This window comes from Saccostrea echinata, unplaced genomic scaffold (assembly GCF_033153115.1).
Source record: "Saccostrea echinata isolate AGI-Se365-2 ecotype Australia unplaced genomic scaffold, CSIRO_AGI_Sech_v1 ptg000052l, whole genome shotgun sequence".
In the NCBI taxonomy this organism is placed as follows: domain Eukaryota; kingdom Metazoa; phylum Mollusca; class Bivalvia; order Ostreida; family Ostreidae; genus Saccostrea; species Saccostrea echinata.
In genome coordinates, this window is record NW_026889801.1 from 13,879,038 (window position 1) to 13,896,774 (window position 17,737).

Genomic DNA, 17,737 nt, shown 5'->3' on the forward strand with positions numbered 1-17,737 from the left:
TTAGACCGTATACTGAGTATTTTGCTGGTCAAGTACATTAAATATAGATATAATTAATTCATTTGCAAGATTTCATCAGGTTCGCAGCACTTTTCAAATATCTTCATACCTCTTGAATTTATGTGTAAAAGCTTGTCATAATTCATTGAGGGCATGCCCTTGCAATATATCGATTTATTACGACCCTTCTATTACCCTTCAATGGATCTGCATACAAATATACGGCAGTATCGCTTGTCTAGGAAATGTACGGGAAGTATATGATTAAAATCATAAAATATACATCGCATCCAAGTTAATGGCCTCTTATATATCTGCAAATATATTTTATTTAGTTACAAAATACATTTTTCATTGTATAAAATATAACTTGATCCGCCTCTCACAGCATACAAACTGCGTCAAATTTTGCGATATGACGTCACATTGACAAGTGCATTGCGATCAGTGAATTGTTTATATATTGCTCAGTGGGATTAAACCAAAGACAAAAATACATGCAATAGAAAGTATTGATGTAGTTTAAAGCTATCCAACAGTTTAAAATAGCAAATCATTTCATTTTGTGGTAATTTGAAGAACATATACATTTGTGTGATGTCATAGTAAGCATTTCCCGTAAAAATTAGGCCCCGCCTCCTTACTGCAGCCTTAACTGTGCTGCGCGAGCCGCAGAGCGGCAGGGATGATGAAATTCACAAATTTTGTTCCCCTTTACCCATAGATGCTATATGCCAAAATTGGTTGAAATTGGTCAAGCGGTTTTGGAAACGTTGAAAATGTTCAAAAGTTAACGCACAACGTACGACGCACGACGACGGACGATAACGGATAGCAATAGGTCACCTGAGTGACTCAAGTGACCTAAAAAAAGGATCAAGAAAGCTCAAAAGCTTCTTGAGATATCGCCCGGAAACGAAAGTGTTACACACAGACGGAATGTATGAATTTACGACCTTGAACTTTGATCGTTTGACTTCAAAATCAATAGGCGTCTTCCTTAGGCTACAGGGAGTTTTTTTATGTAAAATTTCATTGCAAAAACTCAAAGGATTCTCGAGATATCGCACGGAAACAAAGTGTTACAACAGACCAAATTTATGACCTTGACCTTTGGTCTCAAAATAGGGTTCTTCTTTAGGGCATAGGGAGTTGCTATGCAAAATGTCATTGTGAACGCTCTAAGGGTTCTCGACATATCGCGCGGAAACGAAAGTATTACAGACAGACAGAAATACAGACGGACGGACGGACAGACAGACCCAAATTAATATCCCCCACTTTCAGTGAAAGCGGGGTACAAAAATTGCGGTAGTTTATAATATTGCAGCAATAAGAAGCAAATTAATTTATTAAAACTCTAAGCCGGCAAGCCTAGCATCAAGCCATTCATATTTTCTAATGCTTGTACACAATCAAAACTTTATACACTGTATGTGTCAAATTGCAAATTATAATAATATTAATGCGTACTATTTGGTACAACAGATAAAACTAGCAAAAATATAAACAATACAGTAAACAGAGACTCCGTAAGTTATAATCAATGTTTGTTGAGTTGTTCAAACATTGTCTGTATCACTTATCTTCAATTCAGAACCTTCTTCTGTATCTGTAACAGTTAAAAAAAGGATAGCATCACATTAAAATTTATGTAGCGCTACGTACATGTACTATTGCCATTAAAAAATCAGGAATGTTTGAAAAATTTAAGTTCTAAAGATCAAAATGTCTTATTTTTATAGAAAATAAGAGAAAAATCTCCTGTTTATGAAGTGTATCATGTAAATATATCCCAATCAGTAGTCATTGTCCATTAGCATTTCCAATTTTTTTCTCTGATTAGCATCCACCCATCTTTCGAAAACCTACCTACCTATTCGAGAAAAAAAGAAAAACAAGCTTAAAAATAAAACAGAAGACTTTATAATAAATAAATGGTATCATCCAATGGATTTGACTTCATTAATTAATTTTTCCCGTAGAGATATCTATTCTTTCCCAAAATCAGGATACTAAATGCCTAAAATATACCTTATCTGACATATTGTAGACAGATATTTAGAGAAATTGACAAAATGTAAATATTTTAACCAGTATACATGTAATAAGTATAGAACATCTGATTTTTTTTTTTCGATAATTGTTGTTAAAAACCAAGGCACACGCGGACGCTAAGCATAGAAAAAAAAACTTGGAATGGCCTTACTATTCAAAGAAATTTTGAATCGACACTACTAGGTAATGGAATTTGTCATAAGAAAAATGCTTTAGATTTGCCCTACTCTTCTTTAAATAAACAAAAAATCGATCACCTATGCATTTTGGCCAGAGAAAAGCAGATATAACCTCATTTTTGAAAAGTTTCAATATATTAGTGGTCCAAACCTACCCCTGTTCTCCCTAGGGGATCTATAATTGAACAACCTTGAATCTACACTAACTGAGGATGTTTCAATACTTCTTTATTCGATTTCCTGTCATGTCCCACACCTACATAAGGGATCATATTTTGAACAAACTTGAATGTACACTATTTGATGATGCATTTTTATGAATTTCACTTACTATGGCATTGTTGGTCTTAAGATTAATTGATTGTATGTTGTTTTACGTCCCATTCGAGATTTAAAGATGTAAGTTTGATCTCCTGTTGTGGCCCGACCCTAACCTCGGAGGTTATGTTTTGAACAGATTTGTATTTTATTACACTACCTGATGATACTTCTGTACGATTTTTTTTTTATGATTAACAATGGCTTCGCTGTTCTTGAAATTTTTGAAGATAATTTCTTTATATCCCTATGTATAACAATGATCTCCTGATGTGTCCCCATCCGCCCTTCCACCGGGTATCATGATTTGAACTTGAATCTATTCTTTCTAATAAAGATATCATATAATTTCCATCTTTTCCGACAGAGTTGTTCTTCTTAAAGACGGTTTTTAATTGATTAAATTTTCACTAATCCTGTATTACGTCTCCTTGTTTGTTTGTTCAACAAGAATTTTTCACTCATTCTGAGGCGCCACTACTTTTGGTGGAGGGTTGCAGACCTGTATTCGGCACTTAGAGCCTTTGAACAACTATGAATCTTCATCATGCCAGCACTTACTTTTAAAAGTCTGTCTTTTTTTCATTTTTTCTGTGGCACAATGGTTTTTTTTTTTTTTTTTAGATTTCTAAATGTTACAACTAAACCTTTAAGTGCTTATTATCTCCTCTCGAAAAAGTACATTGTCCTTGACATGCTTTTGAAGAAATATAACCCTCCGTTACTCTAAAATGCTATGTGGCAAGTTCAATAGAAATCGGTCAGTGGTTATGAAGAATATGAAAATGTGAAAGTTAACAAAAGACACGTGTTAGACAAACAGACAGGCAGAACTGGGCACACTTTGATAAGGTTATAAGAATGACATTCATTCTATAAATGATTGATACTTTGATTCATCATCATGAAAATAAAGACCAAACATTCTATATCAGAGTATGATTAAGGACCGTCTTATTTTGAGTGTTCAAATGAACATTAGAGAATAGGCCGTTATATTTTATTCATATACTTCCTGGTGCTTAATGAAAATATAATAATTCAATGTACATTCTAAAATGATGTCAACTACATTTTCCAATTTTATTATTTCCCATACCTGATTTAGTCCTCTTTTGTTTAAGTTTCTTTCGACACAGACCCCGCCGAACAAACAAAACTATGGCAAGCAATATTAGAACTATTCCCAAAAAACTAATTCCCAAAGCAAGAGGTAAACTTAAATCCTGGTCATCGTCAAATCTGAAAAAAAAAAAAAAAAAACATTGTATTTTTTTTTGACAAAAAAAATTACAATGCTGATTATTGCAAACATGTAGGAAGAATCGATATGCCAAGTTAGCTTACAATGTAGATAAGGAGCTTTCAGTTCATAAATTCAATATGTAATTATTTTTTAAAAAAAACTCACTCTTCAAAGTTCTAAGAATTTGTAGCAGCTAAGCAAACTCGACACGTTTGAACAAAAAAGACAAATGCCAATCTATAAATCAACAATTTTGTGACATATTTTATATAGAAATTTCCTATTTACCAAATTGATCTGACCAGAAAAAAAAAAGAAATGACTAAAACCCTGCTGTTTTTGCATCAGCACATAGTTTCTCCGATATATTCCTAGTATGTTAAAATAAATATGGCCATTAATGGCTTTGCTCTTCTTGTCACCTACGTATTAGTGGTTAGAGCGTTTGCTTTAGACAACGTTGAATAACAGTTGATCCTTACTCACGGATTCGTATCCAACTGCAGGACGTGGAGATTGGTCATTCGGATGAGAATGTATGAACGTAGCTCCCACAAAGGTGTTCGCACGCAAAAGATCCCTCTTTGCCTTAAGAGTACAGGCATACGGTGGCTGCAACGTTATTGTTGACAACTTACACGAACGATTTCGCACGATTAACGCACGGTCGCGCTTCATTTATTTTATTTGGATTTAAAAACAGACAAGCGAAATGCTTGTATAACAAATAACATTCCGATAAAAACTTGCAAAACGAAATTTACACGTTTTTTAATGCACGATCACGCACGATTAAAATCGCAAATGATTGAGTCTGATACACGCACGATCTCGCACGTTACATGAACGATCATGCACGTTACACGAACGATTCTACACGATTGGTTTGTCAACAATAACATTGCAGCCACTGTAAATTTGCTGCCCTCCACCGTAAATGGTGCTGTTTCAATATGAGTGAAAATTCAAGAAGGGGCATCATACAAACAAACAGGCTTCGTTGTTATTGAGAAAAAACTTTTTAAAAATCTTTCCTTTAGTTTATAAATTCATGTTTTAATTGTGGTCACCGCCACCCTCTGGGTCATTGTTTAAACATATTTTAATCTCCACTATATACTGAAGCTTTCACACAAAGTTAATGTACTCTGGCCTAGTGGTTCTTGTGAAGATTTTTGAAACAAGCTATTAAATTTCCTAATTACATGTAACTTCCTTTGAAATAAAGCATGGCCCTTCTTTAGAACAAACATGAATTTCCTGTACCAAAGAATTTTTAGTGTCAAGTTTTGTTAAAACTAGCCCAGTTGTGTTCAAGAAGAGGTCGAAAACAGATGGACAAACAGACAGATGCCAGACAAAACGTGATCGGAAACCTTTTAGCTCAGCTGAGCTAAAAATAATTTTGCCTATACAGATATGTGTAAATTTTTTAACTTTCATCTCTCAAATCAATACAAACCTAACACTTGTCGTTATTGGTACAGTGGTAGAGGAAAATGAGTAACTCAAGCTACTGATAAGAATTAGATCCCTTCCTTCTGTGTTAGACTGGCTAGTAGGTCTGACCACAAGTTTATAGCAATCACTATCTACAACAATTAAAAGGTTTTGTTATTAAAATTTAAAGCATATTTTTTCTTTGTTAATGGATGTTTGGGCATATAAATAAATGAAAATCTACTCAATGTAATTTATTTTTGATCGTTTGAACCTCTATTATATATTGATAAAGTTTTATTTGATGATAAAAAAAAATTGCATGCATAAATCAATTTGTGTTCACTAATGATAAAATTAGCGGTTCTTATGTCTTATGTGCTTCATTCTTGTTGATACCGATTTATCATTAAGGAACACAAATTTAATCATTAATGCAATAGCTAATCAGAAAGTCCTGTAGATTTCCTTTTAATCTTTTCATTTGTAACATAGATCATCCATCGTACTTACAAGTACATGTATAATTCAACAGCATTTATCGGGGACGTTATTAGAATCGTGTTTGTGCATAAAACGTCTGTCCTGAATATAAATCTTTAAGGAAAATCCTAAGGACAATGACAATTCACCGATACAGTACACTGAGCGTCCTTATGGTTATGATCAGTCTTAAGGAGGCCGGTTTACACTATGCAACTTGACACACGCTTCTATTTTGCCTCATGCATCTTCTTATTTAGACTGTGTGTCTTGACACATGCATTTTCAGAAAGCTTTTCAAATATGAAGTTTTATCCATTTTAAAAAAAATAACAAAGCCATCAAATTTCCTTTGTAGATTTATCTTAGCTAAGCGAATCATTCATTTTTATACTTTTTATGATAATTCTTGGGATATCTAATGTATAAATATTCCAAAAAAAGAACTCCTCTTAATGATATTGATCAAATTAGCTTTTCTAGCTGTAGTTTTAATCAGTATTTTCTTTGTTTTGATTCTTTTAGTATGCAGTTTTTGCCACCATATGAAGGGAACAAAAAGACTTATGATCCAATCTCAACTCCGACCTTTCTTTTCATTGGTCAATTCCATGCATCTTGACACATGGAATAGAACAAGTTCTATTCAATCTGTCAAGACGCACCACCATTTAAATCTGATACAAGGCGTATTTACACTGTGAATTAAGATACATGCATCCAAGATGCATGTGTCAAGATGCATACTGTAAACCGGCTTTTAGACTGAATCCAAACTTTTAGTCATTCATAAAATGAATATTTTTATAAGACTTGGAAGCTAAAATTGACACCATAGTAAAAAACATATGTAATCAGAGATTACAGAGTTCATCTCAACAAATGTTGCTTTTAAGTAAGGCAAAGTCCAACAATAAACTAATATTCTAGTAGTGTACATCCCAAGATGCAACATTTATGCAATTATGATCTTCTAGGGCTTGCAGTTACTTAGGAATAGACTTATCACAAAACTTCAAACTAGTTACTCATTCAGAAAATGCAATTCAAATCAGGCATTTGAAGCAAGTTTGAGAGTGTTCATCCCTTGTTGCATCATCCACACAAATTTGGTTCAGATAGGTCTTATAGTTTCTTGGTGAAAGACTTGCACCCAAAACTTTAACCTGGACCATTATCTGGAACATGTATGTTGGATCCAGCATCTGAAGCAAGTCCATAAGTGTGCATCCTTAGATGTATCATCCTTGCAAGTTTGGTCAACATAGGGCTTATAATTATTTTAAAATGAACCTGCTCATGAAAGCTTTAATCTGTCACTCATCGGGAAAATGTAGGTCAGATCCAGCATCTGAAGCAAGTTCAGTTGTATGCATCCTTAGATATATCATCCATGCAAGTTTGGTCAATATAGGGCTTATAGTTACTTTAGACCTGCTCCAAAATACTTTAACCTTATCACACATCCCAATAAAAAAGACCAGATCCAGCATCTAATGCAATCCTGGTAATGTGCATCCTTAGATGTATCATTCATGCAAGTTTGGTTTTCATAGGGCTTATAGTTACTTGGAAATGAGACCTTCACCGTAAGCTTTAACCTGTTCACATATCCAGAAAATGAAGGTAAGATCCATCCGAGCCAAGCTTCTTAGTGTGTATCCTTAGATGTACCAACCCTGCAAGTTTGGTCAACATAGGTCTTTTTAAATTAGTTACTTGGAAATGAGACCTGCACCAAAAACTTAACCTGGTCACTTTTTCTGAAAAGGTACGTCAGATCCAGCATCTGAAGCAAGCCTGGAAGTGTAATCTATCATCTATGCAAGTTTGGTCAACAAAGGTCTTATAATTAATTGGAAATGGGACCTGCATATACAGATATATATATATATATATATATATATATATATATATATATATATATATATATATATATATATATATATATATATATATCTACACTTTTTCAAAAGTTTCCTCTTTTCTGGCCTAGCGATTCTGGAGAAGTAGATGGCATTTTAGAAAGTTTATGCTTACAACAACAATGAGCCTTTTGTTCAAGTGAACTAAAATCTGTAAAGTTTTAGATTTTTTCAAAAATTTCAAGATAAATCTAATCAACACCGCTTCGGTCTTGATATGTGGCGGGAATTGCCCCATCTTTGACACGTTAAAGAACTTAACATTAAAGAGTTTTGGACAAACCATCTTTAGTCATCATTATTGTACTATTTCTTATGTTTTTGATTGTCTCGTCATTGAACACAACTCTGTATATAACTGTTATTGTATGATTTGAGTTATATTGTTGTTCAGCTACATTGTTCTTTCTGTCATTTATTTCCTGAATAAATGACCATTCTAATTCCTACTGAATGTGTTGTTTTAATGCTTGGTTTTGTTAAGGTGATATAAAAGTCACATAACGTGCCAAACAGAGCATCACCCTATCAGTTATCCATAAATCTAATTTCTGACTCAAGTGTAGGACTATAATTTAAAGGTCTGTATATGGCATGGCCGTAGGAACCGGTGGGGGGGGGGGGGGGAGCACCGGGGGGCCGTGCCCCCCCCCCCAATAATTTTGCCGATATATAGAAAACTATAGAAAACATAGCTGCTTTATGCTTGTGCCCCATCAATATTAACGTCTGCTGAGCTTTTTTTTTTATTTTTTTTTTTTTTTTGCTTGTCAAGGAATTTTGGTAGTTGATAGTTCCCCTTCAACTGAAAATTTATGGTTGTGCCCCCTCAAACTGAAATTGCTTCCTACGAGCCTGTATGGAATAGATTTTTCTCCGTCTAATTTTGTAAAAACATTTTTGATTTCAAAGATTACCGTAATCTGCATGTCACTTACATTTGTATGTGTCTGTTGATCTGTACCTTAGAGGACATGTGTTTTCTATAAATACACCACAGTTTGTATTCTGATTCGCCTGGATAACACCTCCACCTTCGTTGTATTCAGTACATCGTCCTGTAGATAAAAAGTGGGAATAAAAATCAATAGATAGTAATTTCACACATTTTTCTAATATTTTAAAGTCCTTATATGTTGTACATTGTTTTGTGATTTTACGTTATAATGTGTAACTGAATAGAGGTAAATCATGCTCTTATATTTACTTTTTTCTCAGACTAATTTTCACTTAAAAGTTGAAAATTAGTTTGAGAAAATAGTGTGTGTAAGGGCATAAATTATCTTATCTTTAATCACTTACATTTTAAAGTATAACGACGACAAAGTTCCAGTGCATTTGAGGCTGTTTAGTTTCATAAAAAACAAATACAAAAATCATACATACACAATTCTAGAAATGGATTCATTTCTAAAACTTTTCTCGAGTAAGATTATAAAACTAGCGGTTTTTTTTCGCAATTAAAATAATTTAACAGTATACAAACCATTAACGATGAATTTAGGTACAGCGCACACCTCTATTGTGACATTGAGGAAATGGTTAGGTACACAGTGATAAGCTAGAGACGAGGTTCTACAGGCTTGGGATATGGAGGGACAGTTCTTCCTTAAAGCGGCTTCATTCCAGTCCCTTTCATTTTCTGGACAAAATTCTACCACTTCGGCTGAGGATCTGGATGCTTCACAGCATTCGTGTGGCTTAAATATAAGTGCTAGAAATTAAATTTTCATTTTTCATACTTTCAGCAAGGTCCTACAATTAAAAAAATGAATCTCTTACAAATTATTTTCTTATCAAAATAGAATATAACACAATTACTCAATATGTTGGGATTAAGAAGACTTTTGTAAGTTTATAGTTTTATTATAAAATCACAGCAAAGGCAAAACAATGGTACATAAGAAAAGTTCAATGGCTGCCGGTCTCGGAGCTAAGGTGGTGAAAGCTCACATATTCAGTCTAGGAGCTAAAATGGTAAAAAGCTCTCGTAGTCAGTCTTAGAGCTAAGATGTTAAAAGCTATTGATACTCAGTGCGCACATCTTTTGTACAAGAAGCTGCATCATAGGGATCACGTATTTGGTAATAACAATCAGTAAGATACATCGTCACTAAATTAATATAGTTCGCCCCTCACTGAAGCTGTCTCATCTCCTTATAGGATACGGCAATGTCCTCTGTTTACATTAACATTGTGTATCTTGCACATTCTTCAGTTAATTAGATGGTTGCAGCTTTGCACAAAGTCTGATTGGAAGTGTCAATGTTAGAGAACAACACATCGTAAAAACTAATTGACCGTCAAATGAAGCTGCTCACTTATTGTATCCAATCTCCCAGAGTTTGTAAACAAGTTCATAATTAAGAGGTTATTGTCCATCGCTCTACACACTGATAGTATCAATTATAATTCAAAACACAATATTTTAAATATTAATAAACTCAATGTACAAACTTAATATATCAATTAAAATTATAATTTGAACGCTCATTGTGTTACATTCCTCCCCAAACCAGAGGAAACATTGTCCAATGTTTCACTTTATAAAAGGCACTAACACAATGAGTCAAAATGTCCATAAATTAATCACTTTAAAATGGCCATAACACACAATACACAGAAGTCCAATAAGAATGTCCTGAATTGTTTGTGGAATAATGACGAATGTCCCTTGAAAAACGGCGACATCCACTTGACCAGGATTTCTGTGACTTCTTATGGAATACGGTGAATGTCCCTCACATCTGGTGACATCCCTCAGGTGGTTAATAATGGGTGACATCTTATGGATAATGATGAATGTCCCTTAAACTCGGTGACATCTACTGGATAATGATGAATGTCCCTTAAACTTGGTGACATCCTAGACATGACACATTGTCATAATGTTTGTGATCGTATAGTGGTAATAATTGTTCATGCATCACTGCAAACGTTAACACACAAAAATTTGTAATCTGCAACAGAGTTAATTAAAGCTTTCTGTTCAATTGTTATTGGTGAGTCCGAGACTTGGATACATGGCGTTGATCTTTTGCGGCTGTTTATTATCAGCTTCGGTGGATTTCGTCTCTGCTTCAATGTAATTAAGAACCATTGTGGCTGGTGATTTCATCGTCTGCAAAACTGATTTCTGGTTATTTTCAGCATTCTCCATGCTCATTACTGGTGCAGATGGAACATCAGTATGGTCAGTCTCTCTGCCTTCTAGGTACTCTGTCATTCCTGACTCTGAACAATTGGCTGAAATATTATACCTAGAACTTTTCTTTCTGGACAACCAATACACTTTTGACCTTGACCTTTTATACACATTTTCAAATATACAACACAATTACTGACCCCATAATAATAGAACTTATTATCCCCAGGAGAACGTATATATCCCTGTCAGTCAACCACTCTCAGTTATGGGAATATTTTGTATACATATATTTTTTTTAATTCTTAAGTATAAAATTAATTCTTTCCAATTTAGGAGAATCTTTGAAATGTGGAATTAAAAGGGTCACATAAAATTGAAATGTTGAATTATTAATTTGCTTTAAATAATTGTGAACAAAGAGTCAACTTGAAATCACAAATAGCGATGTGACATTTTAATAACATTACTTTAATGGTAATTCAAAATGTATTGCACTTTTGTACCAGAAATGATTAGATTAGTCACAGAGAGGCTTCAAAATTTCACACAGAGAAAACAACCATGTAATCACTTTATCAAGTCTCAATTTTATTCTAGGTTAGATTTCTTCATCTAACAATGTCATACTCAGACACATTACTTAATGTAATCCTAGACCATTTTTTAAAATTATATTTAACACCATTTATGCTTTTCAAGATTAAACCTCATTTTACTGTCCTTTTAGTACTAGTTCAGAAAATTTATTCCGATATGTCATACCCAGACATGCTACTAACTGTAGCACTAGTTTTAATCAAATAATTGATCTGATTTTACTCTTCTAAATCACCACATGAAAATGTTAAAAGGCTACAGTAATATTTTAAGAGCAGCTTTCAGCGTTTTCACGGTTTTTTCATGATCTGACAATTTTGATTGCTTCATTTTCTTTGACTTCTTATGAGATTTTTGTATGTAACATTCATTTATGTCCATTTCATCAAAATCTGATGCTTGTTGTATAGTCTCACTGTCACTGGAATCTTCTAACTTGTCAGATTCTAAATCCTCTCTAGGGTTAGTCTGTTGACGTTGTTTTAGGCGTTTAGACAATTCCCATAAAGGTATGTCGTCCTCATCAGACCAATCGTCTCTTTCTTTTCTAAATTTATTAGCAAGTCTAGCTAATGGTGTTCTGTCATTGGGGTCATCAATGTCAGGTACACTGTCAATCTTGTTTTCTTCGTCTTCTTCGTCACTTTCAGGAGGTATTGCATATGCTGCATTTCTTAAAGGTCTACCGTCTTCCTCTTTTGGAATTTCCCAATCTACTTTTGCTAATCGCAAGAGTTCTTTATGTGTTTTCACAACTCGACCGTCCAACTGATTTTTAATTTTGAATGTCACGGGTGTAGTTTGTTCAATAACACGATAAAAGGGTTTCAAATTACTTTGCAATTTACTTTGCTTTTGATTATTTTTGTAATAAACTGGATCTCCCACTTTTATTTCTTCGTGTACAGTGTTTTTATTTGCATATTTCATTTGTTGTTGTTTTGCTTTTTTCATTATTCTATGAACGCGTGTGAAAGTTTTGTGTTGTTCCTGAAGCGCTATTTTATGAAGGTCTTCACCCATGTACTTGCGTCTAGGTTTCAAAATCTTATCAATGGGCAAAACAACATCCCTGTTGTAAAGCAAGAAAAAGGGAGAAAACTTGGATGATTCATTGATGTGAAAACGAACTGCAGCTAGTGTCTGATTGAGATGTATGTCCGATGTTGTCAGGTTGTCTTGTAATTTCTTGGACAAAACATCATGCATTGTGCGATGGAATCGTTCAACTTTTGCGTTACTTTGTGGATGGTAATACGATGTAGTAACATGTGAGATGTTTAGTTCTTTTAATGTTTCTTTAACAATTCTGTTTTCATTTTCTGTCCCATTATCAGTGACTATTTGCAAAGGCGCCCCATATCTTGGAAAGATTTCTTCTAAAATCAAATGAGCAATCGTTTCTGCTGTTTTATCCGGCACAGCAAAGGCCTCAGGCCAGCCACTAAATAGATCAACAAACCCCACAATATATTTGTTCCCTGATAAAGACCGAGGGTATGGGCCCGACAAATCTAACCCAATTTTTGCAAATGGATATGGAGGTATGTCTGTCTCTTGAAGTGGTGGTTTTAACTTCTTTAAGGACCTCACAGAACACGTAATACACTTTGTTACATAACTGTAAATTTCTTGATACAAGTTTGGCAGTAATACTTTTGCCTAATAGAATCAAATGTCTTGTCTATTCCCATATGTCCAGTATCATCATGATATTGTTTAATGACACCGTCTCTGTAGTGTCGAGGAACGTACAAACGCACGATAGGATCATGTTCCATATTTGACAGGAAATACACAACATCATCTATTAGCATGTATTTACTTAATATTGATTTATCGGCTTTTCCTTGTAAGATGGTATTTTTAATTTTTAGGATTTCTAGATCTTTATTTTGTTCTTTGGCCATATCTGCATTTTCTTCCTTTAAAATTTCAAGGTCATTTTTGAAAGGTAGATCTGGTCTTTCAAGTTCACAACTAGCGTACTGTTTAGGATCAAAGGAATTTGAATCTAAGAAATTTATTTCAAATGTCTTATCATTTACATCAGGGTCAGCAATTTCCTCATTTTCCTCTTTATTTATTTCAGGATTGTCTGGTAATCTTGACAATAAATCTGCGCACGTATTTTCTGTTCCTGCGATGTATTCTATTTTACAATTGTAACCCGCTATACTCAAAGCCCAAAGTTGTATCTTCTTATTTTTCATTGGCGCTTCCAATAAGTATTTCAACGGTTTATGATCTGTCCTTATCACAAACTTTGCATTATGTAAGTAGTGGTCTAGTTTCTGTAAGGCATAATGAATTGCGTACGCTTCTTTTTCGACCGTTGACCATCTCGTCTGAGTATCGCTTAGTTTGTTTGACAAATAATAAATTGGCTTTTCATTTTTAACCCCATGAATAATTTCATCTCGATAATCTGTTTCTTGAACCAAGCACGCCCCTATCGCTTTGTCAGAAGCATCCGTATACAAAATGTATTCTTTGTTCAAATCAGGATAAGCCAGCAATGGAATCACGGTTAAACTTTCTTTCAAGTAATCAAACGCTCTTTGAGACATTTCATTCCATTTGAATTTTGCATACTTTTTCGTTAAGTCAATAAGTGGTTCGGCTATTTTAGAAAAGTTTGGTATGAACCGTCTGTAATAGCTACACATCCCTAGAAAACTTCTCACATCTTTAACACAGTTTGGAACTGGTACATGCCGAATAGCTTTAACTTTTTCTTCATCGGGTTTAATTCCATTTTTATTGATAATGAAACCTAAATATTTTGTTTCATCTTTTAGAAAACTGCATTTTTTTAACTTTAATTTCAGCCCATGTTGCCTAAGCCTATTGAACACATTCTGAATATGTTTCATGTGATCTTCTAATGTTGCAGAATAGATCAAAACATCATCAAGATAAGCGGTAGCATAGTGTTCATAACCTTGAAGAACCTCGCTCATTAATTGTGAAAAGATCTGTGGAGCATTACATAACCCAAATGGCATCACATTAAATTCAAATAAACCTCTGTGACAAGTAAATGCTGTTTTTTCTTTGTCGGCTTCATCCATTGCAACTTGCCAATAACCGGACTTAAGGTCTAAACTTGAAAAATACTTAGCATTTCCCAAAGTGGCTAAGATATCATCGATCAAAGGCAAAGGATATGAATTCAATTTAGTTATTTTATTCAGTTGTCCGAAATCAACACAAAATCTTTTCGACCCGTCCTTTTTGTCTACAACAACAATCGGAAAACTCCACGGAGATTTTGACCTTCGAATGACATCGGCACTTAACATTTCATCTACTGCTTTTTCGACAATTTGGCGTTTATTTAATGGAACTCTGTATGGTCGCAGTTTAATTGGTTTATGATCTCCCGTGTCAATTTTCATTTTTACTGTGCTTGTTTGACCCAATTCAGTTTCACTCTCAGCAAAAAGATCTTTATTAGCAATTAACAACTCTGAAATTCTCTTTTTATTCTCTTTTGGTAAATCAATTTGATCTAAGTTAATTTGATTCGAGGTTTTGCATGCTTTCTTTTTATTAATGGAAGCGATTGTTGATTTATTTACATTATCTGCTCTACCAATCGGACAGCCTCGTTTAATTTTAATTGTTTTATTGGTGTTATTTACAATCAAAATTGGCAATCTGTTGTTATTTTTAACTTTTGTTAAAGAATTGCCTATCATTAGCCCTGGTTCGCCTCCCACAAAACCATTATCAAGAGATGAGACTTCAACTAAGCCATCATTTGTAACAAAACTTCTTTTCAGTTTTCCATAACAAACATGCGCAGTTTGAGGTTTGATTACAGATTTTCTAGTTGCTCTCACAATTGCAGAGATATGAATATCTTCTTGAAATGGAATGTATGTTTTCCCTATTCTAAAAGACCCTAAATCATAGTATAAGCGCACACCATTCTTGATCAACCAATCGCGCCCCAATATGACATTTCTATTCATTTCTTCAATGACAAAAAATGGATGATTCAAAGTCATGCCACCAACTTGAAAACTGACATTTGCTTTTCCTTTGATTTTCAATGCATCACCATTTACAGATTGTAAATTGACTCTTTCTTTTGATAAATGTGGAATGTTATGAAAGGACCTAAAAACTTTTGAATGAATCAATGAGACTTCTGCACCAGAATCTATAAGTGCGCGATATTTCTTACCGTTAATCTTAATAATACAAGAATTAGGATTTCATGCAATATTAATTTTGAAATTTGGAATGTTTTTATTCTTTGATTCATGCAAATGTTTACTCCTTACAATGGCCCTATTTTGAAAGGAGTTTACTCGTTTAACTGATCTTTAGTTTGCTTTTTACAATTTCGTTTAATGTGTCCTTTCTTTCCACAATTCCAACATTCAACACTCTGATAGTTTGTTGCTCGATTTACGGAATAAATACTTTTTCTCTTTAATATTGTTTTTGAAGGGCGTTTAGATCTATAATGGTCAACTTCCATGGGTATATGGGTTTGCTTACCCGACCTGAGTTCGAATCGCTTATACAGGTTTTGTTCAGCCATTGCGCAGTTTATAGCTGCTTGCAGAGTTGCAGGGTTTTCACGCATAACCTTGAATTTCAATTTGTCTTGTAATAAGCCATCAACAAATATTCCAATCAATTGACGTTCAACTGAAGGTCCTCCTTCGAGACCTATATATGCTTCTTCAGCCAATGACAATAATCTTTCAGCGTAAATCTGAACATTTTCTTCCGGTTTTTGATTAACTTTTCTTAATAACATGAATGCATGTTGAGGATCTGTTACTTCAGCAAATCTAGTGGATAACTCATTTTTCAAATCATTCCAGGTCCCCCCTGGGTTATTTGTGAGACTTCGTTGAATAAAGTCTGAAACTGCCCCACGGCTAGAACCATAAGCCACAATTTTGACTTTTTCATCTACTAGATTGTTCATGAAAGAATATTTTTCAATCGATTTTATCCAATCTTTGAATTTGCTAGGATCCCCCTCATATGGTGTTATTACATTTGAAATCCCATTTGTACCAATTGCATTTGATAAACCTCTAACTGTAGAATCAAGACCATCAAATTTAGTTTCTAGTACAGTCGACAAGGTCATAAAGGCACCTCCCAAGTCAAAACCATTCCCAATGTCTTGGTTGTCCATACTTAAAAAATCAAGGTATAATAAAACAGTTACTTACAGTAGTCTTGAATGTCTTTCCCTTTCCAGCGTTGAGAGACTTCCCGTTCTGCGTCCTGGTCCACGGCACCAATTAATCCGTTATATAACACAATTACTCAATGTGTTGGGATTAAGAAGACTTTTGTAAGTTTATAGTTTTATTATAAAATCACAGCAAAGGCAAAACAATGGTACATAAGAAAAGTTCAATGGCTGCCGGTCTCGGAGCTAAGGTGGTGAAAGCTCACATATTCAGTCTAGGAGCTAAAATGGTAAAAAGCTCTCGTAGTCAGTCTTAGAGCTAAGATGTTAAAAGCTATTGATACTCAGTGCGCACATCTTTTGTACAAGAAGCTGCATCATAGGGATCACGTATTTGGTAATAACAATCAGTAAGATACATTGTCACTAAATTAATATAGTTCGCCCCTCACTGAAGCTGTCTCATCTCCTTATAGGATACGGCAATGTCCTCTGTTTACATTAACATTGTGTATCTTGCACATTCTTCAGTTAATTAGATGGTTGCAGCTTTGCACAAAGTCTGATTGGAAGTGTCAATGTTAGAGAACAACACATCGTAAAAACTAATTGACCGTCAAATGAAGCTGCTCACTTATTGTATCCAATCTCCCAGAGTTTGTAAACAAGTTCATAATTAAGAGGTTATTGTCCATCGCTCTACACACTGATAGTATCAATTATAATTCAAAACACAATATTTTAAATATTAATAAACTCAATGTACAAACTTAATATATCAATTAAAATTATAATTTGAACGCTCATTGTGTTACAAGAACTCTTATTGAAACATTATCCTCATGCTTTTCATTCACCTGAAGTTACATGTAAAAGAAACCTGTTTGTTACCTTAAGGGAAATAAACATTATCACCAAGCCCATCAATGGACTTTTCATTGGGATTTACATTAAAATGTCCACCACCACGAAATGCTTGACTGTAAATATCTGAAACATAAAATATCCTCATTAAAATCTAGAAGTTTATACATAAGCTGTAAATTTATCTTTTCTGACAAAGAGGTTCTTGTAAACAAACCTAGAGCAACGGTATCAATCAAAAGTGTGTTTTGTGTGTGTGTGTGGGGGGGGGGACCTCCCAAAATAATCTGACAAGCTCGACCTTACAGC

At 34.1% G+C, this 17,737-nt stretch overlaps 1 protein-coding gene across 1 annotated transcript; it reads right to left on the reverse strand.

Annotated features, from left to right (window-relative positions):
• Positions 1-1,094: 1,094 nt before the first annotated feature.
• On the reverse strand, positions 1,095-17,536 carry LOC133203924 (uncharacterized). The gene is made up of 6 exons (XM_061339719.1): positions 17,456-17,536; positions 9,136-9,349; positions 8,588-8,707; positions 5,264-5,393; positions 3,655-3,797; positions 1,095-1,612 (listed from the first exon to the last, which is right to left on the reverse strand). Exons 1-6 carry the CDS (start codon positions 17,501-17,503, stop codon positions 1,563-1,565), a joined length of 705 nt encoding a protein of 234 aa, XP_061195703.1. The 5' UTR covers positions 17,504-17,536; the 3' UTR covers positions 1,095-1,562.
• Positions 17,537-17,737: the final 201 nt, after the last annotated feature.

What these genes read in the sequence shown, in the direction of transcription:
- LOC133203924 (XM_061339719.1), bottom strand. Translation starts at nt 17,503, where the DNA reads ATGAAAAGTCCATTGATGGGCTTGGTGATAATGTTTATTTCCCTTAAG. An exon ending in ATCAACAGACACATACAAAT is followed by an intron (nt 5,394 to 8,587) that starts GTAAGTGACATG and finishes TAATTGTTGTAG; the next exon opens with ATAGTGATTGCTATAAACTT. An exon ending in ACAAAAGAGGACTAAATCAG is followed by an intron (nt 1,613 to 3,654) that starts GTATGGGAAATA and finishes TAACTGTTACAG; the next exon opens with ATACAGAAGAAGGTTCTGAA.